The sequence below is a fragment of the Oenanthe melanoleuca genome, chromosome 8, assembly GCF_029582105.1.
Source record: "Oenanthe melanoleuca isolate GR-GAL-2019-014 chromosome 8, OMel1.0, whole genome shotgun sequence".
Lineage (NCBI taxonomy): Eukaryota > Metazoa > Chordata > Aves > Passeriformes > Muscicapidae > Oenanthe > Oenanthe melanoleuca.
The window spans coordinates 3,840,771-3,864,296 of record NC_079342.1 but is presented as its reverse complement, the minus strand read 5'-3'; the positions used below and the strand labels follow the sequence as shown (position 1 = coordinate 3,864,296).

Here is a 23,526-nt window from a genome sequence, read left to right as displayed (position 1 = left end):
AGCGCTTTGAACGGGATGGGTTTGGCGAGGAGGGGAGGATGAGGAGCGCTGGGAAGCACAGCAAGCAGAGCTGCTCCGTTCCACGGCTCACCCCAAGCCGAGCCCAGCTTTGCAGCCGGGCCCATCCCCGAGCCCACAGTGCCCCCTGCGCCCCGCGGCCGCTGCCCCGCTCCTCCGCGGCCACGAACGAGCGCCCGGGGCTGCGGGGGTGCCGAGCCCGGCTGTCCCCTCAGCGGGACCCGCGGCTGTCCCCTCAGCGGGACCCCCGGCTCTCCCCTCAGCGGGACCCGCGGCTGTCCCCTCAGCGGGACCCCCGGCTGCCCCCTCAGCGGGACCCGCGGCTGCCCCCTCAGCGGGACCCGCGGCTCTCCCCTCAGCGGGACCCGCGGCTCTCCTCTCAGCGGGACCCCCGGCTCTCCCCTCAGCGGGACCCGCGGCTGTCCCCTCAGCGGGACCCCCGGCTCTCCCCTCAGCGGGACCCCCGGCTGCCCCCTCAGCGGGACCCCCGGCTGCCCCCTCAGCGGGACCCCCGGCTGCCCCCTCAGCGGGACTCGCGGCTGTCCCCTCAGCGGGACCCCCGGCTGTCCCCTCAGCGGGACCCCCGGCTCTCCCCTCAGCGGGACCCCCGGCTGCCCCCTCAGCGGGACCCGCGGCTGCCCCCTCAGCGGGACCCCCGGCTGCCCCCTCAGCGGGACCCCCGGCTGTCCCCTCAGCGGGACCCCCGGCTCTCCCCTCAGCGGGACCCCCGGCTCTCCCCGCAGCGGGACCCCCGGCTCTCCCCTCAGCGGGACCCCCGGCTGCCCCCCGCGCTCCCGGCCCGGCCCGGCCCGGCCGTGCCGCGGCCTCGCTCCGCTTTTGTTCGGGCAGCGGCGCGGCCGAGCCGCGCAACTTTCCCAAAGTTTTCCGCGGCGGCGGAGGGGAGAGGGGAGGGAGAAGGGGCGCCGTGCTCACCCATGACGAGGCAGAGGCAGTCGAGGCAGATGAGCAGCGCTTTCTTGCTGCTGCTCTTGGCCGGGTTGTTGTTGAGCGCCGGGCTGCCCCCATTCTTGCTCTCCGGCGGGATCGCCTTGTCGTACTTGTAGCTCTGCATTATCGGGGGCGAGCGCCCGGGACGAGCCGTGCCGAGCCGAGCCGGGCCGTGCCGGGCCGCAGGGAGCCGAGCCGAGCCGAGCCGAGCCGGGCCGAGCCGAGCCGAGCCGAGCCGGGCTCGCACGCCGTGCGCCGGGGAGGTGCTGCCCGCGCCGCCGGAGCCGCTCCCGGCCTCTCCGGCAGGCGAGAGAGGCAGGCGGGTCTTCCCAAGGAGAGAGAGAGAGGAGGGGAAAAAAAAAAAAAAAAAAAAAAAAAAAATCAAAGTAGCAAAACAAAAACCAAAAGGAGCTTACTCCCCGGAAAAAAAAAAAATAAAAAAAAATAAAAACAACCACCGGGAAAGTGGTGAAGGGGGCAGCGAGCGACAAGTTTGCGGGTTGTCCCAAAGGCGGTGGAAAAGTCCTGGTGGAAAAGCCGGGGGGAAGGATTTAAAAAAAAAAAAAAAGCCAAAAACCCCTAAATATGTCTATATTGTTGTTGTTGTTGTATATATATGTGTGTGTAAGCCGGAGGTGTCGGTCCGGCGGTGCTGCCCGGGCAGGTGGGCTCCGCTCCGCTCCGCTGCGCTGCGATGCTCCGCTCCGCGCTGGGGGCTCGGCCGCGCCCGCCCCGGCCGCTCTGGGAGCCACCGGCTCGCTCCTGCACTTTTATTTCGCGAGGCGCTTTCCACCCCTCAGAAAAAAAAAAAAAAAAGGAGAAGAAGAAGAGGGGAAAAAAAAAAAAAAAAATCAATCACTTCGCCTCGGATGGGATATCCAAGCACAGCCCCTTTCCTGCATCTGACATTTTACATACATAATTAACTCCACATTTTTTTCCTGAGGGAAGTTAAAAAAAAAAAAAAAATAGTTAGGAACTAAAGTTTTCTCTCGCAGAACAGAAGGAGGGAGCCTCTAGCGTTCGTTCGTACAGGAGTGCAGGGGGGAAAGGAAAACAAGCAGCCGATCCAAGGCTGGAGGACTCCCGAAAGCTGGGAACGGTGCAAGGGGCAGAAATCTAACAATAAACAACTTTATAAACATTTTCCCCGCGTTTTTTTCTTCCTGCCCTCCAGCTCTGTTCCGTGAGCTGATGTGTGTGGTGCCCAGAGACCCTGGCAGACCCCAGCGGGGCAGCCCTGGGCTGAATTTTGGCTGTGCCACCCTACCAGATGCGGAACTGGGACAGCTTCGCCCTCCCGCAGTAGCAGCATCAACTTTGATCAAATGAGTGCAACGAGAGAGTTGGGTGAGGGATTGTTGTGTTGGTTAATCGCTCGTTTGGTCTAATTAAAAATCATCAAGGAAGTAAAGGAGAGGTTTCCCAGGAGCTGCGGCTGGCAGGAGAGTGATGCTGTGCTCTGAGCAGGAGGTGGGCAGAGAGCTGCTGCCCCAGGGAGCTGCTCAGGACAGTGTTGGGACACTTCTCTTGTTTTTTGGGTCGTGCATTTGAGCTGAGCCTCCCACCTGAGTGCTGGCACATCCCTGGTGTTTCCAGCAAGGCCTCCCTTCCCCGAGCTGCAGGCTCTAAGCAGAGCCCCAGAGTGAGCTGTGCCAGGAATCTGTTCAGACACATACACGGGCACACTGAGGCCAGCCTGGCACGGAGGAGGAAAGTTTTCAAATTTTACTTTTATATTGTGCGGTGTGAAAAGAAAGGGGAAAACACGCCCTGGACGCTCCCCCAATTCTTTCTTTATCAGAAAAATCAGACATGAAATCAGGTGCCACCTCCCATCTCGCTGTTGAGGGGACTCTTTTGCCCATTATCACCCCATAGCACTGAGAACAAAAACATCACTTTTGGCCCAAAATGAGCCAGTCACACACCCAGGGACCAAGCTGCCCAGAAGGGCACATCTCAAGGTCTCTCTGTCTTTCCCCTGAGCATGACCGTGGTGTGGATGCCTAATTTAGGCTCCTCGGATGCCTGAAGCAAAGGGAAAGAATCTTCACGTGGGAATTCTGCCCCAGCTGTGGGCACACTGCCCAGCCCAGCTCATGTCCACTGTGGGGCCAAGCATCCACCCTTCAGAGCCTGGCCCTGCCTGGAGGAGCCCACAGATTCCAGCAGCTGGCTCCATCCTCCCCACGTCCCCAGATCTGCTGATTCCCTGGGTTAAATTCCATTTTGTGTTCAAAGCAAGGAGAAAAAAAAAATAAATAAACAAAAATTGAGACTTATCGTTGTAACAGCAAATAAAATAAAAAAAAATATTAAAAAGAGAGGCTTTCTTGTACTTTCAGGGAAATTGAAATTATGGTTTTGTATTTGCATTTACAAGACCCCTCAGGCTACTTATGTTTGCATTTTCATAACAAAAAGATTGTGCTGTTAATTGATGCAAGCCAGGGCACACAAATCTGAATCTTGGACAATTTCTTAAGGGAGCAGCAGCTACCACAATTGCCCAGTTCACATCTAACAATGGGTAAGTCAGCAGTACCAAAAAGCAGCTTCTGTGCCTTTGTCAAGAGATTCATTGGTAATAATTAATTGTTTATTCATAAATAGGATTATCATATATACCATGCAACAGTATCCTTCAAGACCTCAGCTTTTCTTTTCAGTCAGACTCAAAATTCTCACTGTGAACTGAGGCCTTTCTTTATATAAATTATTTGAACTAACTGAATTTGCATTACCAGTGAATTTTGCTGTGCACTTTTGGAGAAGGACTGATTTCCACCACCTTCCCACCCCAGCTGGACCAAACCTCTGGTAAACAAGGAATATGTTGATATAACTTCTGGGAAAATAAAAAAAATGCTATGCAACTTGTTCTTCCCCAGATTTATTTCATAACCCAACAATTTGAAAAGAGGAACTGAGTTTTATTCATTCAGTCTTGTCTTGTTTTCAGAGAATCATCTCTTTCAGGCTATTCCTGGAATGGGCAAAGGGGCAGGAACTTTTTGCTGTCCCTTTTATCTTTGTATCAGTGACACAGGACTATGTGGAAACCTGTTCATGAAATGTCAAGAACTTAAAGAACTTAAAAATTGAGAGAAAGTTTTACTCTTACTTTACTCACTCATCATGACCAGACAACATGATCCTGGTATCTGCCAAAAAAACACCTCAAGCCAAACTAAAAAAAAAAAACAACAGTACAAATGTTCTTGTATTTCCTTTTTTTTTCTTTCTTTTCCATACAATAGGGTGTTTAAGTGTGACAGTAAGGTCTGGTTTGGGGCAAGAGGAGCCCAAACCTCTTGCTTGAGAGTTTGTGAGAGCTTGTGTTTCCACCAGGTTGGTGTGAGGAGAGAGAAGGGAAAGGAGAAGGCTCCAGTTTCTGCTCTGGGGCTCATGGAAGGAGCTTATCCCACACATTATTTCATGTAAAATATCTATTTGTAGGAGCAGGGAGTGAACCTGCAGCCTGCCCTTGTGTTCCTGCTTACCCACTGCCCTTGGCCAGCACCATCCCTGTGCTCCTGGGGCTGCTCCACTTACAAGTGTAGAGTATCCCAGAATCCTGGAATGGTTTGGGTTGGAAGGGAATTTGAAGATCATCTCATTCCCCATGGTCAGGGACACTTTTTACCATCCCAGGTTGCTCCAAGCCCTGTCCAAGCTGGCATTTCCAGGGATGGACAGCCACAGCTTCTCTGGGCACCATGTTCCAGGGCCTCCCCACCCTCACAGGAGAGAATTTCTTCCTCATACCTGCCCTGTGTCAGTTCAAAGCCATTCCTCCTTCTATCACTCCATGTCCTTGTCCAAAGTCCCTCTCCACCTCTCTTGCATCCCCTTTAGGTTCAGGAAGGTGCTCTGAGTTCTCCCTGGAGCCTTCTCTGCTCCAGGTTGCAGCCCTTGTGCTCTTGCTGATGTGCTGCAGCTGCAGAGCAGTTTGATGCCTGAAGGATGCTCATTTTGCTGCACTGCCCAGTGCCAAGCCACCCCTTCCCCCAGACCAGCTCTTCCTTGGGAACCCTCCTTGCTTTTCTGTCACAGGGAGGATTTTGGCAGCCACTCTTCAGGAGAAGGGACACACAGTGTGGGAGGACCAGGCCCTGCCTATTGTATTTCTTGGAGCTGCTAATGACCATGGCTACAGCAATCCTAAAATAAGAAAGTGAGCTGATTGTTATCCCTTATCTGAGGGGGGAAATCAGAGCACACTTACGTGCTGCACATCAGGTGGCCTGAGCTGGAGTCACGAGGCTGAAATCAGTAAACTTCTGAAAAGTCCAAAGCTCAACCACCACTACCCTCTTCAGGGGTATTTTTAGCATCACCAGCTGCTGCTGCTGGAGAAAACACCCTCAGAGGGGCTGAGAGTGGGCAGGAGGAGGAGAGGGCAGCACACCTGCTGTGTCCCCATGCTGGACACCATCCCTGGCGCCAGGATGTCCAACCTGCACAGTCAGCACCGCCCTCTTAAAATTTACACAGGCTGGAGTTGGAGCTGTCATTGCAGAGAAAGGCAAATAAAAAGTGAAATCCAAAGGGGGGCCCAGTTCTGCCCTCCCCAGTGTGGAGGATCAAGCCTCATCAACCTTCAGGCCTTTAAAAAGAATGAGCTGATCAATGTCATCCTGATGCAGCCTTTGGTGCTGCCCAAGGCACGTGCCCCAGTGACCCCAGGGCTGGGACACTCTGTGGCCACAGACAGTGCCTGGCATCACAAATCCCTCAGGGTCAGCAACACTCAATTTGCCAACAACTTAAAGTCCAGTTTGTTTTGAAACCAGGATCTGTATTCCTGCCAAGTTTCACAACCCTGATGCTTCTCCCTAATTTAATTTAGTTCCCCTAAATCTTGCTGCCTCTTGACATGATTGGAGGATATCAATTCACGTTATTACAAAAATGAAAATCAAAAAAAAAAAAAGGAAATAAATTTCAAATTGCATGATCTCAACAAAAAGCTTGAAAATGCGAGCTCGAAATCTCATCCAAATGATCAAAACACAGAAGCTGTAATAAAGGATGTTGTTTGATTTAAGATTTTCTAAGCAGCAAATCCCATGATTTGAAGGAGCCTGATTTATAATTTAGGGACACTGGGGACTGCTAACACCTTGTGCACAGTCACAGTTGTGCCTGTCTTTCCTCTGCCATCCCTGTCCTCAAAAAAGAGAATAACAGCACCATCTACTGCCATTCCTCAGCATTCGCTTGGGAATGCCAAACTCCAGCTCCATCAAAGCACCTCAGCAGGTCATGGCCCCGTATTGACAGAGGAACGAGCCAGCTTGGACTGCAAAAATCAAAAATCAGCAGTCTAAATTACTATTGATGCGTGCTAAAAATTATTAAAAATTATTAAAACGTTCAGGCTTCGATAATACACCTTCCCCCTAAAACTCAAAAAAGCATTTCAACAGAGCATCATTTTCATATATTTCCCCCAAATCCTTTTGTGTGTTTATTAGCACAGCCTCGAAGGGCTGTCTGCAGAATTCCCAATCTCTACCTTGGCCAGGCATTCTCACCATCAGCAGCAGCTCATGAAAGGGGTGGAACATCACCCTGCTTTCCAACCTGGTAAAACCCGGGTCTGTGCTGGGGCTGGCCCGCTCCCAGGAGTTTGTTGGAAAGTCAAGAATGTGCCGTGGTTTAATTGCGCTGCTAGGCTGGGCTCTAAATGAAAGCCCCGTTATAAAGAGCAGTCTCAGAGGAGAGCTCCAGCTCGGGTTTTTCTCCCCCAGTTGATTACTGGTTAACTCGGGGTAGTTAACACGTTTGTAATGTCTGGTCCCGGGCACTTCCCAGGTATTTGTTGCAGGATACAAACATCTGTGGTTTATAAAGTAAACAGCTCCGTCGACATTTTTTCGGCTTGGATTTATTTCTGGTGGCAAACTGTCTCAATGACCTGGTTGGAAATGCTCAGCATCCAAGTGAAAAGTGAAAGAAAAATTGATATCTTTTTTTTTCCACGTCTAGACCAAGCTGTTTTTATGGGCCACCCCAAAGTGTGAAGAAGCCCTGAGGATGGGGCAGGTGTGTGGTGGCCACTGTGGGGCAGCAGGAAAAGTGATGCTGAACATGAGGTTGTGCCTTCCCAAAGTGAACCAGAACTCTGCTTTGGTGGGATGGTACTGGGGAGAACTGGGTGTGTAACTGGGGGAGAAGGGAGAGGCTTTTGAAAGACATCACAAGCAAAAATTAAAAAAAAACCAAAAAACAAGTGGAGCAAGATTTGGGCTCATCAAGACATGAAGCAGCACAAGAAAAAAGTGAAGCACATGGCCTCACATGTAGGGACCTTCTGTCCATCCTTTCTTGCACAATTATACAACAAAAAATGGAGTTTCACCAGGGCAGAGCTCCAGCATCACTCCTCACGTGAGCTGTGCCAGGTATTTGTATACAATGCACAAGTCCCTGGGCTTATCTGCTCCCAAGTCTCTCTGCCTTGATAAGTCATTGTCCAGCAGCCTCAAGAATGTCAATGTGTTTGCCAGGGCCAGGCTGGACCATCCCCAAATATTTGCTCCAGCACACAGGCTGGGTTTGCTGTAACCATCATCCCTCCGTGCCATGCAGTGCCAGGGGGATGTGAAGGAGATGCACAGCCCAGTTCTGCCATGGAGGGACTTCCTTGTCACCAAAACAGGGAGAAAAGAGGTTTTTCAGGCACAGCCCTATGACTGAGCTGGATTTTGCCATGTGGTGACAAAATTTAAAGGTTCCACAGCAGCTGCTTGAGCAGGAGGGGAGGGCAGGACCTCAGTGAGTTCTGCACCAAGCCTTCAAGGGGCACAGCACACACACAAAATCTCACCAGCAGCCTTCAAAGCCTGCTCTTTGCTCCCATTTATCTTATCTGGTGCTCCACTGAAGCAGGGATTTACATAATGCTCACCTAATATATTAATGTTGCTATTCATCGACACTGCTTTCTTTGAAAGTCTTGCCAGAAACCATCAGGCTCCTTAAAACACAAGAGGGTTTTATAGCTCTGAAAAGGACTTGCTCCCCCATTTGTGTTCTCAATCCTTTCACAGAGACTGTTTGCTTCTGTGATAAGAGCCCAAAATCTCAGGAGTGGTAGGATCCTCAGTTTGGGTTATTAGTGCCTTACAAAACTAGAGCACTCAGATTACTGACTCAGTATGAACCAGCTGTTTCACACCCCCTTTCTAGCTGCAATTCTTTCCCCAAAAATTATCTTGCAACACAACCTTTTAATAGACAACCCTTTTCTCACTTGTCACACACATTTCCAGTTAATTTTTCATTTTCTCTCTACGTGCAAAAACCTCTCTTCTTACTTCAGTTTTCCTGTTTAATTTAGCTTGGGACACTGAATTTCCAAAGGCTGAGGAAATGTTTGTAAAGAAGAAGAAAATTCTGTTCGAGTTGTTTACTGGCCTTAATGCAGCTCAAATGACTTTACAAGTGCACACAAAGTTGCCTTGCAGACCATAGCATCATACCACTAGAAAGAGGCTATTTTCCCTGTAAAGCCAAGCAGATTCCTTGGGATATATATATCCAGCCTATTTTTCCCTTTATTTTGAATGGGATGAAGAAATACTTGCTTTTATATAAATTATTTGGCATAAATTATTCTTCTACCCAAAGGTGGACTAAGAAAAATGAGAAGCACGTTGCCCACTTTATTTTAAATAGTGACAATGCTGAAATCTTGGAACACATTTTTGAGTGTTGGGTTAGGGGTTGATCTTTCTGCCTTCATGTCTTGCTTTGTGGTGCAGCTGAACATAAAGTATTGGGCTCAGTACAGGAGGAGATGAAATTAGGTGGCTTCAGCTATCCAGAGACTCAGACTATGGCATTAATGGTCTCTTCTGATCTTCAAAATCTGCAAATTTGCTCTGAATCAGGGATTATGAAACAGCAAAGAGTAAATCCCTTTAAAATTGGCAGTAAATGTCAGGGACTACACTTTGAACACACAAAGACACAGGTTCACTGACAGTCATTGCCCAACAGCCCACAAATAACTCAGTGCTCCATCACAGACCCTTTATCTCCTTTATCAGAATTGCCAACAACAAACACTGAATGTCAAAATCCCCCTGTTTCCAAACACAAGGCTGTTTTGAAACACTGGGGTTCAAAAATGAAAGAAAAAGACACCTCCCCCCCCCCAAAAAATGATGTATTTTGGGGTCTCATTTTACCTGTCCTCACCTGCCCACCTTTTCCCACATTTACACCCTCCTGCCTTCAGCAATCCTTGCACCACCAGCTGCTGGGAAAGTGGGGCAAAATGCTTTTGGGGTGGCAGAGCCAACTGCAAGAGCACAAATCACACAGGTCTGAGGAGGCACTGCTTTATTTGGGTTTGTTCTCATCTGCTCCTCAGGGGCCAGGGCTGGCTCTGTGACTGTGTGTGCCTCTGTGGGCACCTGACAAAAATAAAATACTGGTAGGTCATGGTGGGCATTAAGAAACCTGGCCCTGATTGTGCTTTTTTTCTACAGTGCTTGGATGAAAAGCTCCTAATAATGGCCCTCAAAGGGAAAACATGAATCACAGAATGGTGTGGGTTGGAAGGGACTTTCAAGATTATCTCATTCTACCCCCTTCCACACCTTTCACTATCCCAGGTTGCTCCAATCCCTCTCCAGCCTGGCCCTGGACAGTTCCAGGGATGGAGCAGCCACAGCTGCTCTGGGCACCCTGTGCCAGGGCCTCAGCATCCTCACAGGAGAGAATTCCTTCCTGTTATCCAATCTACCCCTGCCCTCTGTCAGAGTGAAGCCATTGCCCCTTGTCCTCTCCATGTCCTTGCCCAAAGTCCCTCTCCAGCTCTCTTGGAGGCCCTTCAGGCACTGGAAGGTCTGTTTGGAACCATCTCCAGGCTGAGCACCCACAGCTCTGCCAGGGTTCTGCAGCCCTCAGATCCTTGTGGACTCACTCCAGCACCTCCAGGTTCTTTTATGGACACTCCACATGGATTTTTCCTATTTCTTGACCCACTCCTGCTCGTGTTTTCCATGCTCAGGCAGCACCTTGGTGGCTGGGAAGCTTTTATTCCCTGTATCACACACCCCACCTGAAGGCAAGAGAGAGAACAGCCCAAAACAAAAAAAAAGAGCAGAGGAGAACAGAACTTAAACTCACATGAAAAAATAATTGCATAAAAGGGGAATCTTGCTTCCCAAAATAGGCTGGCACCAGGCTGTAACACGAGACCCTTGTGCTGATGCCAGATGAGGAGAGTGAGCTCAGCTTGACCGCCTGCCCTTACAAGAACTCAGCCTGGACAACACAGGGTTCTTCTAAGGGCTTTGATTCCAGGAGAAAGCAATAAACAGCACCTTGCTTCAAAAGGTTCACCAGCCACAGAAATTAAACTTGGCCAGTTCAAAAGGCTATTATTAATGTGCCTTCTTGTGCAGATATGATCTCAAGAAAAACACACATCTAGGACTAATAATAACAAATAATGGAGTTATTCATACAGCTGCTGCTTACACGATGGCAATTTCCCCATAATTGCAGGCACAGGGAATGGGCACACAAACAGCAGTCTGTAGTGCCTCTGCCTGCTCAGGGCTTGGGTTGAAGCTGTTTCTTGTAGGTACATATATTTTTGGGAAGAGAAGTATTTCAGACACCAGCAGAACCTCCACAAAGCTTTTCTGCACCCCTGCCTGATGCTGTGTTCACACCAGGAAAACACAAGGGAAAGAACAACAGAAGGCATGAGCACAAAGGTGTCTCAGAGGGACAGTGGTTTCTAATCCTGCCTTCCACAGGGGAACACAGGTGGATGACAGGAGAGATGCTGGCCCCTCCTCATCCCACACCAGCAGGAAGACACTGCTGGTGAAGAGGAGGAAAAACCTCCCAGGCAAGGGTTCTCTCTCATGGTGCTTCTGCTTTCTCCCAAATCCCATCAATGCCCTAGGGACAATTTGGCTCATTTAACAAACAAGGTGGATGATGCAAAGGTAATTCCCTCCTTGGGAAATGTTTCCCAGCTCAGGGCAGCTGCATTTCCAGCCATCCCTGGGTGGCTGCACACAAGGGGATGGGTGAATGAATCCCTGCACCTTGGCTTGTGGATGTGCCTTTGCTCTTCCCTCTGTCACTTTATTTTCCTGTGCTGGTGGCCCAGCACTCAGACCTTGCACAATGAGATTGGCAGCAGAGGTGGGAAACCTCCACCTCCTCAGCCCTTTGACTTTCCCCTCAATCAGATGGGATCCTCATTTTTTATCCAGCTACCATCCTAATTTCAGAGCCCAGGACTGCATTTGGGAGCCCAGATTCCCAGCTTGGATGCCATCTAGTGCTGAGTGCTGAGAGCAGAGGAAATTCCCAAGGTGCCTGGAGCTGCCAGGAGGAAAATCATCCTCACTCCTCTTCCAGGGGCTGCTGGCTCCTGCCAGACTTTATTTCCCAAGACCCCACTGAAATCACCTGTGATTTAGGTTGATAAAATTTATTCTGAACACTTCTTTATCTATCTTTTTTTTTTTTTTTTTTTTTTCCCTCTAATACAAAAGAATTTCAGTAATAAGCAACCACTTTTGCAGCACAGACTCAGGAGATGGGACCCCATTAAAAGAAAATATTTTCTGGAGTCGTCCAAAATCTTGTTTGGATGGTTTTGTTTCCTGGAGATGAACCACCCAGCTGAAGGGCTGGGGTTTGTCCCATTGCCAGGCTGAGGATCCTCAGTCAAACCCCAAGATCCAGGCACTCCAAGGAGGAGGGCAATAATTTTCCCAATTTCAGCCCTACCAATTTATCCATTTCCCAGTGCTGCTGGTTGGGAGGTTTACATTGGATATTAGGGGAAATTTCTTCACCAAAGGTTTATCAGGTGTTGGAACAGGCTGCCTGAGGCAGTGATGGAGTCACCACCCCTGGAGGGAGTTACAAGGTGTGTCAGTGCTGGGGACAGGGTTTGGTGGTGACCTTGGCAGTCCTGGGCTGGTAGCTGGACTCAGTGACCTCAAAGGGCTTTTCCAACCTAAATGATGCCATAATTTCATTATTTTTTTCCCATGTGATCCCTACAGAATGGCCACCCCACTGATGGCCACAACACATGCCAGTCCATAAAGTCCTTCCACCACCCAGACTCAGCTGCCAGAAGCATCCTGAGGCTCTTTGAGGTGGAAAACCTCCCTCCTGCTCCACACCCTGTGCTCTGGGTGCTCCCAGCCCCACAGCTCCCAGGGAGCAGCCCAGGTCTGTCTCAGCCCAGCTCTCACCTCTGCCCTGCAATGCAGACACATCCCCAGGGCATGTCTGTCCTGCTCAGGCTGCTCTGCAGCTGCCAGGGAGCAAGTCAGGTCTGGTTTGGGAGCTGCTGGATGCCATGGGGTGCAGAGCCAGCCCAGTTTTGGGCACTCCAGCAGCTCCAGAGCTCTGGCCAGGGCAGCAGGCTGCCCTGAGCTGCTGCCCCACTGCTCCCCACGAGCTGTGGCACACTCCCACCCACCCTGTGCTGCTCCCCTTGCTCCTGCTGGCATCCTGCCCTCCACAGCTGGCACATCCCAGCTCTGAGGCCATCAGAGCATCCCTGTGCCATGCAAGGCTCCTGCCCCCTGACCCAGGGGCTGATCATCTTGGAGGAGCTGAAATGATTCACCTGCAGGCTTGCCTGCTGTTCTATTAACTCAGTTGTTTTTTTGTTTTTTTCATCTGCAGTTTCAAGTGGTGCAATTTTGAGATCAAAGCCCTGCCCTGCTCTAATGGCTCTGTGTAAGCCTGGCCTCCAGGACAGATGTGAGACAGCCTCAGCCCATCCACAGAGAGCAAAACTGGACCAAGGGCTGCTCTCACTCATCCCCATCCAAAGGTAATTGGCTTAATGTGGGAAGAACACACTGCTCCACTGATGGTGTCAGGCCAGGCCCTGCAGTGCATTTAAGAAAACCCACTGGTTTTCTGGGAAATAGCTGCAGTTACCCCTGGCCTGAGGAGAGCAGGAGAGTGTCCTGAATGCAGAAACAGAGGGCAGGACAAGGCAGGGGCTGCTCCATCTCCCAGCAGCAATAGATGTTTGTGTTGGGCTCCTGCAGCAATACTCAGATCCAATTTGTTTAAAGGTTTTGTGCACACTTTGTCTCATTTCTTCATATTACCAACAGTGCCATGTGTGCCCTCTCCTCCCCTGCTTCTGCAGGGCAGGAAGATCTTAAATGGGGCCATGGCTGTCATAGAACCATAAAATAGTTTAAGTTGAACCTCAACTACTACCTAAACTAATAACCATCTACTTCCAACCCTCCTGCAGTGAACAGGGACCTTCCACCAGCCCAGGCTGCTCCAAGCCCTGTCCAGCCTGGCCCTGAACACATCCAGGGATGGGGCACCCACCACCTCTCTGGGTTTTACCACTCACATCATAAAAAGATTTCTTCCTTATATCGAGTCTGAATCATTCCTCTTTTAATTTGAAACCACTACCCCTTGTCCTGTCACAACAGGCCCTGCTAAAATGGCTTTCCTCTTCAATTTCTGAAGTCCCATCTAAGGCAGAACAGACCTCCCAGGCAGCTGGAGATGCTGGTAGATGTTGCCCAACATCATTCAGCACATCAGGAGCAGCAGAACCTGCACCTGGGCAAACTCTGAAGATCAGCCCCAGGTGAACCTGCACAGAAGGGTAGTGAGACTTCATTTTGGATTAAATCTGCCTGGCTTAAATTGTTCAGGAATTGTTCTATGAGAAAATGAAGCCAAATCTGTCAGGTGCATTTCTGCACAGTAATTCTGAGCAGGAAAACAACAGGCTATGGGCTGTCCCACCAGTTATACTGGATGTAAGTGTGGTTTCTGCAGGGCATGGTTGAAATCCCCAGCCTGGGGGCACAGGAGCAGACCCTGAGGGTGTTCTGGCTGGACCAGAGTCAACTCCCCTAGGACAGGGTCTCCTGAGCACTGCCCTCTCCCTTGGGTGCTGGCTGGGGCATCTGATGTGTGACAGCTCAGGAATCACTCAGGAGCAAACCAGCCACCCCCAGGTCTGAAATGAGCCAAATCTTGTTCTCACAGACCTGTTCCATCATCCCTCATTTACCAAAAAGCTCTTTTTGCTCTCTCACACGAGCCAGCAAGCAGAAGCACCACGCTGAAGGAGTCTCTTTCCTGTTATTTATTTGTTGTGCATTTGAAGTGTGTGCTGCTGATAAAACACAGGCTGTGGTTTAACAAATCAGTGCAGCAGTCCTGATCACAGCCCCTCTGAGCAAAGGGCTGCTGGATGCTGCATGCTCCCTTATCTAATCTTCCACACTTCAGCATTTCTTCATGCACAGCACTGATAATTAAAAATACAGAAGGGGATGATCATGAGGAGAGATTAAAGAACTTGAACAAAACAGTTGAAACAATAATAGCATTACATTTCAGGGAACAATGTCTTCTATTAAGTGACTGCTGTGCAACAGTGCTGAGGGATCCCAAGCCATGGCTCAAAATCCCTCTGTGTTAGGTGACAAGAGCTGCTATGAAAAGCAGACAAACTCCCTACAGGATGCAAAAGGCAGCCCAGCAGCTGTTTACATCTCCAATTTTTCTGGCACAGACCCTTAATTTCTCCTTAGTTCTTTTTGCTGAATTCCAAAGGTTGATAAAAAGCTGCCTGAATCAAGATTTGAGGCACTCTATTCTTCGAGCTACTCTGCATCTCAGAAAAAAGAGATTTACATCAGATGATACATCAGTTAAAAATAACTGGGAGATATCAAGTAATCATAAGTACATGTCCCACAGGTTTGCATATCTTGAATACTGAAATGACTCTCACTAAGCATTTGGGAATATCATACACAATTCCTTCTGTTTTGATGGGGGTTTTGTTTTGGAAAGCTGTCTTGATGGTCACTGCTCAGTGTTTATGTCAAAGAAGGCAGACCAAAAACCTCTGCTGGAGTAGGATGGGATATGAGGTTAGTTCTTATGGGATTCTTTTCTTAGGATTCTGTGCTGGCTTTGGCTGAGGTAGAGTTAATTTTCTTTGTAGGAGTTAGTGTGGAGCTGTGTTTTGGATTGTGCTCCAAAAACTGAACACTGTGTTGATAATACAGATCCTTCATAAAAACAGGAAAGCCTTGGACTCCAAATGAAGGATAAGCAGCAAGGAATCCAGACTTTCAGCCATGAGTTCCACAAAAAGAAAAACAATCCCACAGGCTTTCTTCATTATGGCTCAAGAAGCACCAGGGCTGCCTGTAGAGTAAAAACTGCTCCTGCTGCACATGGAGACCCAAGAGCATCCCTGTACAACAGCCCAAACCTGTCTGAAACTGCATGGGCAGCCATTAGCCAAAAATCCCATCTACCATTCCCCACCTGTGCAGCTGCAATCACTTTAGAAAGGAGAAAAAAGCAGCAGACACCATTTATTTATCATTTATTGTTGTGAACACAATTCCTCAGCACAATTACACTCCTGGTAAAGGAATATTTCCTCCTTAAGCTCCCCTGGTGTAGCTTTGAACCATTCCCATGTGTCCCATCACTGGATACCAGGGAGAAGAGCTCAGTATCTCCCTTTCCATGTCCCAGGAAGCTGATTCCAAATGAGACAAGCCCAACATCCTAAGCCATTCCTCCCAGGATGTGCCTTCCAGCTTTGTTACCTTCCTCTGGATGCATTCAAGGACCTCCAGCAGGAGCAGGACAGCTAAAAAAAAATGTAATAATGCAAGAAACAAGTCAGGCTGGATACTTTATAAACTGAGAATAAAGACTCACAGCAAAGTGAGCACAAGAGCATGGGACAATTGAGATGTAATTCACCAAATAGAAAAGCCCTCAATGCTAGGGTGCATTAATTCATTCAGCTGATCCCTCTACTTCTACTCACCCTAACGAATTTAAAGCCTAAACCAGAATTTGAGATACAGGCAGAGCAAGGGAAAGGCACACCAGGAGAGGTGAAAAGGATGAGAAGCAGCATTTTTTCCTCTATAGGCTCTTGTGTTTTAGCTCTACCTCATCAGAGCCCATGATCACACATGGGATAACCTTCAGCAGCCGAGTTTGCAGGTTGTCCTACAAGACATAATGTCAATTACTGTATCAATCACTGCCCTCTTTGTTTTCCTCAGGCTTGCATTCCCAATCAGACTTTCTCAGCAAGGCTGCTGTGCAGTCCCAGGGAGGGTTAAATGGTTTTCCAGCTGATGCTTGGCCTCAGTTTCTTTCCACTCTGCTCAAAGGGCCAAATCCGAGGCTGGCTCTGCTCCCTCTGCTTTCAGCATCACTCGATAAGTCCCTTTGTCTGGAAAACCCTTCAGATTTATCTCCCACTCCTCCCAAGCTGAGATAAGAGCCAAATCCCCAGCACCTCCTCTGAACATGTGTGGCTCAGATGGTGGGGGAGCACAGCAGGGCTCTGTCTCCACTGCAGCCTCACAGGACCCAAAGCTCTCTGTTGTTCCACTTGTCACACACCCCAGCCTGGTGCAGGAATGTCACTGAGTGACTCGATGAGACCTCATTTTGTACTAATTAAGCTTTGTCACTGTAATTCCTGCACAGCAATACGTGCTGGTGTGGGGCTCCCTTTGGGGAAACCCACAAGATTCCACCTACATCTTCCAGAATTTCCCTCCTGGCCCAGCACACTTGGCAAAAAAAAAAAAAAAAAAATGATTTCTCCTCAAGTGGGCTGTGAAAAATGAAGATTCTCATCTGAGAGCAGGTCTCCAGAGACCTGTGCAGAGGATGTGAGCATGGATCCCATGACCATGCCAGCCCCAAGGCTCCCATCCCAGAGGGCACCCTCAGGCTGGAGGCACTCCACGGCCTCAGCAGAGCAGGAGGGATTAAACCAGGATGGCTGGCTGACAGAAATGATAAAACCAGATTAGGAGATCTAATCTCGAGGCAGCAGGAGCAACTGATGGGAAGGCCAGCTGTGAAAATCCCTTTCATTTACACAAGGCACGAGAATGGGCCAAAAATGCTACTGAGGGGTGATGTCTGGTATCACGTGGGTTGGTTAGAAAATATCTGCAGGATTATTACAATACAGCATTTCTCCAGTCAATCAGTAAATTCCTGACACAACAAACATTGAGGTGCATGGGAAAAGCCAACTGCATTCAGCAGGCACTGAAAAAAAAGGTGGAAAATTATCCTAATGCACAGGTTTGTAATAGGGCACAAGTAAAATGATATCTCTGCTTCTAAAAGCAGCCATAGCAAGACTGTAAAATTAAATTGATGCACAAACAATACAGCTTAAGCAAAATATGATATCCCTGACTATCTAGCACTACTAATTAGGGTGTCATGAGGCTGCTGCTCAGGAACACAAAATAAAGACAAAAGATTATTTCTCATCATGGAGGTTTTGGGTTGTTTGTTTTTGACATGGATGGTTAAATTTGTGTTTATTTTCCCAATACACTGCTGGGTTAGTAAAGAAAGCATCAGACAGAGGGTAACTCAGAAGCCTGGGAAACAGGGAAGACACCCTTTAATATGTGTGGTTTGTGTTTAATCTCCTGGCTGGTAAAGTAAGAGTAACATTCTTTTGGTGATGGCCCTTTGGCCCTAACTCATTGTGATTTTTCCATAGCACTAGGACACACGGGCTGGAGGGGAATTTCCCCTTTGGAATGCTGCAAGGTGGTGTTTGCACACACATTTCAGAGGGTTTTGTGCAGTGTCCCCCCACTTTAGCTGATGGATCACCACTGCCCATGGAAGAAGTCTTGCACAGGAACTCCAGGGAAAACCTGGGTGCACAAAATTCCTGCTGAGCAGCCGAGGGACAACAACTTCTTGGACAATGGCAACTTGTGCTAGAGCCTTTGGCAATTACCTCCCATCAGAGCTGCTGGGTGATTAAGGCTCCTCTCCAAACGAGTGTGACAGCTCTCACACATTCCCCAGTGCAGCCATGCCAAGCTCAGTGACCCACATAGTGCTGCTGCAGCCTTGGATGAGCCCCAGCTCACAGCCACACTGAGATGCCACTCATGCAACCAAAATCTGCTTTGTGGCAGCCCTTGAGGACCATTACAGGCATGGCACTTCTCATCCTCAAAGATGATCCTACCAGCATTGATGGAACACACACTTTCCTACCAGTCAACAAAAATCTGAATTTCTGAGTGCACATCCCAATGCAAAAGGCCTTCTGGTTGATTTTCCATCTCTAGGAGGCTCTGCACTTTATCTCTGGTCTGCTTGGGCTGCAGGCTGATGTGACAGAAGGGGAAAATCTCGACTTCCCTTGTAAATAAACTTGCAAATAAATCGAGCCATCCTGTTGCCATGCCATCCTAATTCATAAGGCAAGAGCTGCTCTCAGTTCCACCTCTCCTTGCTGTGCACAGGTCTAGGAATATATGAGAGACCATTCAATGAATATCTGCAACTTACACCCACTCCATCTTCATGCCACTGCAGCCTACACACAGCTAGATTCCACTCCCCGGACACATTTTCTTGATTCATGTTCAAAATCTGAGTGAGTGAGATTTTATATTTGCCCAGAGGTTTTTTTTTTTTTTTCCCCTGCTTTGCTGGCTGCCATATGGCTGGAACACAGATGCACAAAATGTTTGGGAAGGTCCTGATGAGCCCGTGGCCACAGTGTGAGCCCCTTCCCTCCTGGAAGGTGATCCCTCTGTGCTTGTGGATATCCAAAGTTATTCAGGCTGCTCTCTCAAAAGTATATCCAGGGGGTGAGGGGGAGAGGGAGAAAGTTCTGCTGTCAGAAATGGATTTTTAATTTGATTTTTAATCAACCATCTTGCTAATGCTACTGTGGTTTCTCACATCTCCTACCAGAACTCATTCCTGTGATGGAACCTAAAATGCTTTTCTTAAAACCTGCAAGATATTCTTATGCATGGAATCTCTCAACCTTTTTTCCCCAGTAGCTGATTTATTAAAAACATTTAATCTCAACTGGACCAGTTCCTAAAGAACTCACCCCAATGGTTTCTGAAGGAAGGGAAAGCCTCCATAAAATATCAGAGACAGAATTTCACAGCCATAGCAGTGAGGGAAGCACCAAATCTAGGGACATAATCACAACGAGTTCCTGATGATCCTTAAATGTGGGAGATTATTTAAAGTCATACATCTTCCAGATTTTTTTTTTCAATTTAATAATATTTGAAAGAAGCCACTCAAGCCTCTCCAACCAAGATTTCTGATGCAAGAACTCCCCACCGCAGACCAAAAATAGCAGAATTATGAGCGCTAAAAGTGTCTAGCAAGGCTTTTTATTTTAATTCATATTTGAGAAAGGTTTCTAGCAGCTGGGGAAAGTAAGAGCTGTATTCATAAAACCCTTGGCTATTTGCCACACAAATGGTGCTTTTATTGAGCAGGGGGCAGTGGTGGGGGGGGAAGGGGGAATGTGCCTATTCCCCATCAGGAATGTGTTTCTCCAATTCATAAATCCTCCTCCTCTCCCCCAGCTGACTAAAGGAAACCTTTCTCAGTTTGCCACTGTGATGAGAGAGGGGCACAGCCATTCCCTGAGAGTGCCAGGGCCAGGGAGAGAGAGGCATTTCACTTAAAACAACACAGTTATTAAAAACACACACACACACACACAAACAGGACTATGTGCTGCAGCCCAGCCCGGGGACAGCAGCAGGGACAAATCTGTCAAAGGTACAGCCAACCCATCATACTCACAGCCTGCCACCGAGGGTAATGCCCTGCCATAAATACAGGCATTTTTCAGAGCAGCTCTGAGAGTTTCCAGCCCAAAATGCCCTCTCAGACACAGGCAGGCAGGAGGAATGAGTTACGAGGATGGGGAACTGAAACATAGACAGATTGGGGGCTAAATAAAAATAATATAATACCTGGGTTTGCTTAAAAAATGGTGATTGAAGGTGATATGTTGACACAACTGGAAATGGGAACTAGAACTCTTGATTTCCCCCAGGTAAAGCTTTGTCCTGAACTGCAGAACTGCAAGGCACTAAAGATGCTCCTGAGATGCAGGGGAATATCAGCCCCATGGGTTGTTCTGGCATTAGTGACTTCACAGCTCAGCCCTTTTAAAAGTGGAGCACTTTGGGTTAATAAAAGAGGTCTAACTTTTGGCAGATTCCCAGGTGGGGAGCTTGAAAGCAAAAATAAAATAAAAGCCACTTAAACATTAGGGCTTGGCAGCAGCCAAGCAGAAGGTTTGGATGGGGATTTTTTGACTTTAGCTCAGCTCCATTTCTCCTGCTTTGGGCACTCCAACTCTTAACTGCACATAACCCTTGAGAACTTGCCCAGCATCCCAGAGGGGCTGAACCCAAATCCTGAGGTCCTGGCTGAGGCACAAACCAGGCACTGGACGTGCAGGGACTGAGCTCACAGCATCCCTCCACCCCAGGCAGGAACATCTGCACTCCACAGCCCATCCAAATAACAGATTCTGACACTTCAGTAAGCCTCACTTCAAGTATTTCTTCATTTCATGCCATCTGTGTGTGCTTTGATTTTATCCCTATTCCTGTCCTGGCCATTGTGGACGTGGAGAACATGATGTTCCTCCCTGTTAGATACAAAAAATGCTTCAGACAGGGCAAGGAAATAGTGGCCTGAGGCTGCAAGGTCACAGGTCTTTACACAGCATCTCATACCAAGGTCAGAAAAGGCTGGATCTACTGCACAGGCCTAAACTCTTCCTCAGTCTGTCCCTGGAATAGATGCTCATGGGTGTAAAGTGAAGGGTGAGGATAAACTTCAAACTCCTCCTCAGCAGCAAGTGCTTTCCCAGTGGAGCTGGGATTATCTCACAGATTATGCCCTAAATGAGAACATACTTGGCAAGCCACTGGAAAAAATGCTACTACAAGCAGCTCAGAGAGTTACTGATTTTGCCTTCACCCTCCTACAAGTTATCTTCCAGGATTTGCTGCTGAGGCCACAAAGTTTCTGTAGGAACTGTACTGCCCACAACTTGTAAAAAAAAGCAGAGCAAGACTGCATGAAAATAAAAAAATTCACCCTGATCTTTTCATATTGCTCACCTCACACCCATATTGGGCTTCATATTTGTGGACAAAGCCTACAAGATTGATTGCATGATTGGACAAAAGGGAGTAGTGCATAGAGAATCATAGAATTGTTAAGATTAGAAAAGACCTCTAGGATCATAGAGCCCAACCACAGCAATCTGCTTTAAAAATAACCCCCCAACCAAACCATCACACTAATCACAGGGCATATAAAAAGATAGCAGGAATTCATTACTGTTACATTCTAATGGGTTGAGGAATCCAATTACTCATTTGTGCCCTTAATAAAATCTTATCCAGAAGTCTCATTCTCCTGTAGGAGTAATCCTCTCAGAAATAATGTCCTGCTCTTGCTGCTGGTGAGAGTGTTGTGCTTGCACAGGCAGGCAGCCTCCTCATGAAATGGGTGTTCATCATGTGCAGGCTTAAAATGTTCTGTTTTCCATGCCAGAAGTGGAAACCCTCCTTTCCCCACTCTCATACAGAGTTTTCAGCTCACATGCCCACCAGAGCATCACATTTTGCCACCCAGATTTTCACCCAATACCAACAAGAAGCCTTAATAGGTCCTGGACCCACACCCATTACATTTTTTTGAATAATGCTGCTTGCTGTTCCATTATATCACACTCACAAGATTGTATTTGAATAACCAATAATTTTAATAACCCCCCCAGAAAAAGTTAATTTCCAGCACTGTGGCACAAATGGTTCAACATCTGCTCCTGGCTGCTACACAGGGTTTGATAAATGACATCACTTACATAATATAAATGGGAATTGCTTGGTTACAAATCTAATGTGCTAAGCTGCCTCTGATGCATGCAGTTTCTCCAGCATTCAAAAAAATCCCATTTCACCTGTCACAGTTTACCCACTGCTGCATTATCTCATTAACCATCTCCTCCCAAAACAGACTGGGAATGCAAATACTACTGAAAATCCACAGATTTAGGGCACTTGGATAGCATGGCCCAGAAGTTGAGATTTTTGTGTTTACAGATGCACAGCATCCCTGGCTTTTGTTTTTTTAAAAAAACAGCACCCAAGTGTGGCGACAGGGGCAGGGTGCAGAGGTGGGAGGCTGGAGATGTTCAGCTACAAACCCTTCTGTAGGTTCACCATGGTGACTGAAGCCAAGTGTTGCCCCTCAGCATCCTGCTGCTTAGCCCTGCATTCCAAAAAAATCCCCTTTGAATATCCAGTGAAAACGCCAACAAAATGTGAACACGAGCCAAAGTCTCTGCAAGGGAACCATTTCTGCCCAGGATTCCCACAAAAAGGTGCACAAAAATTCCATGTTTTAGCACTCAGACCTAGTTCCTCGTGTGACTCCAGCCCTGGCAGCAGACCAGGCAGAGTTCAGGGCCAGGTATTCCATGGCAGCTCTCCCTGTGCCATCTCACAGTCCCTGTCTGACAGGGTGGACGTGCAGCCAGCTGGGACTGGGGGGGCTCCTGGCTGGCTCTGGGGTGTAACAAGAGGCACAGGCAGCAAAGCAAGACAGAACAAGCCCTGGCAGGATGTATTTAATAATCCCAAACCCAGAAAACCCGACTGCTAACTCACAGTGTCTGAAAAAACAAGAGGCAACTGGCCACAAAGGAACCAGAAGTGTGTGAGTTTGCCCTCCCCTAAAGAGAGATATCTATCCTGCTGCTCAGACAAGGGATTTCTCAATGAGCAGGGAGAAAGAAAATAGAAAAAGAAAAAATTCCTGGAGATTGCAAACACCCAGCCTCCAGCTGGACTGAGCACCGTGCAGACTACATCTGATTTGTGTTTTAAATGAGCTACTACCCAAAACAGATCCTTCAGAGATGAATGCAAGCAGGGAGAAGAGATTTCTACCCTGCTCCACAGTCAAACACCATTCTGTGTGATCTGCACCAAAAATAAAAATGCCACTTTGCCAGACACTGGAGTCTCCATCTCCTAGCAACACTCCCCACCCAGCCTTTTCCTGGAGACCCTTCAGCTCCCTCCTGCCAGCACAGCTCCCTTCCCCTGTGTCTGCAAGTGAGGTACCCGTGGTGCAGACACACACATGGATGTATATTAACAGCCAGAGGGAAATTAAGTGAACTTTGTCAAGCCTGAGCCCTGGCACTGCTTTCCAGGAGCATCCCAGGCTCTGCTCTCAGCTCTCACCAGCAGTGGGAAGGGTGGAAGGCACTGACCCACCTGGGGACATCCTTGCTGCCAAGAAAAGGCCTTTCTGTGAGTCTCCTGCAAACCTTGGGCCCTCAAAATATATCCTGTAAGTGAAAAAACTGATTAATATTAATTATTAGACAGCTGCTGTGTGTCAACAAGCACTCCTGACAGCAGCTTGCTCTGAGATTTAGTGACCAGCTCTCAGGAAACAAGCAGGACAGCAGAACAGTGCATCTCCATGCAGCAGCTCTTGTTGAACGTATTAGTTCAACCATTAAACAAACAGCACGGGAGTTCACACCTCTTTGTGTGGTGTCTCATTCGGGCAGAGCCAGGGCTTGCCAGGACTGGAAGGGGAGATCAAACAAACCCCAAAGACAGAGCAGGAACTGCCCAGAGCTTGCAGGGTAAAGGT

General features: G+C 48.4%; 1 protein-coding gene across 1 annotated transcript in view; it reads right to left on the bottom strand.

Moving 5' to 3' along the window:
* PLPP3 (phospholipid phosphatase 3) overlaps positions 1–1,737 on the bottom strand; it is a 44,289-nt gene extending 42,552 nt beyond the window's left edge. The window contains exon 1 of the mRNA XM_056497577.1: positions 952–1,737. Coding sequence (XP_056353552.1) covers positions 952–1,090 — 139 coding nt within the window. The 5' untranslated portion in view covers positions 1,091–1,737. The remainder of the gene's footprint in view (positions 1–951) is intronic.
* Positions 1,738–23,526: the final 21,789 nt, after the last annotated feature.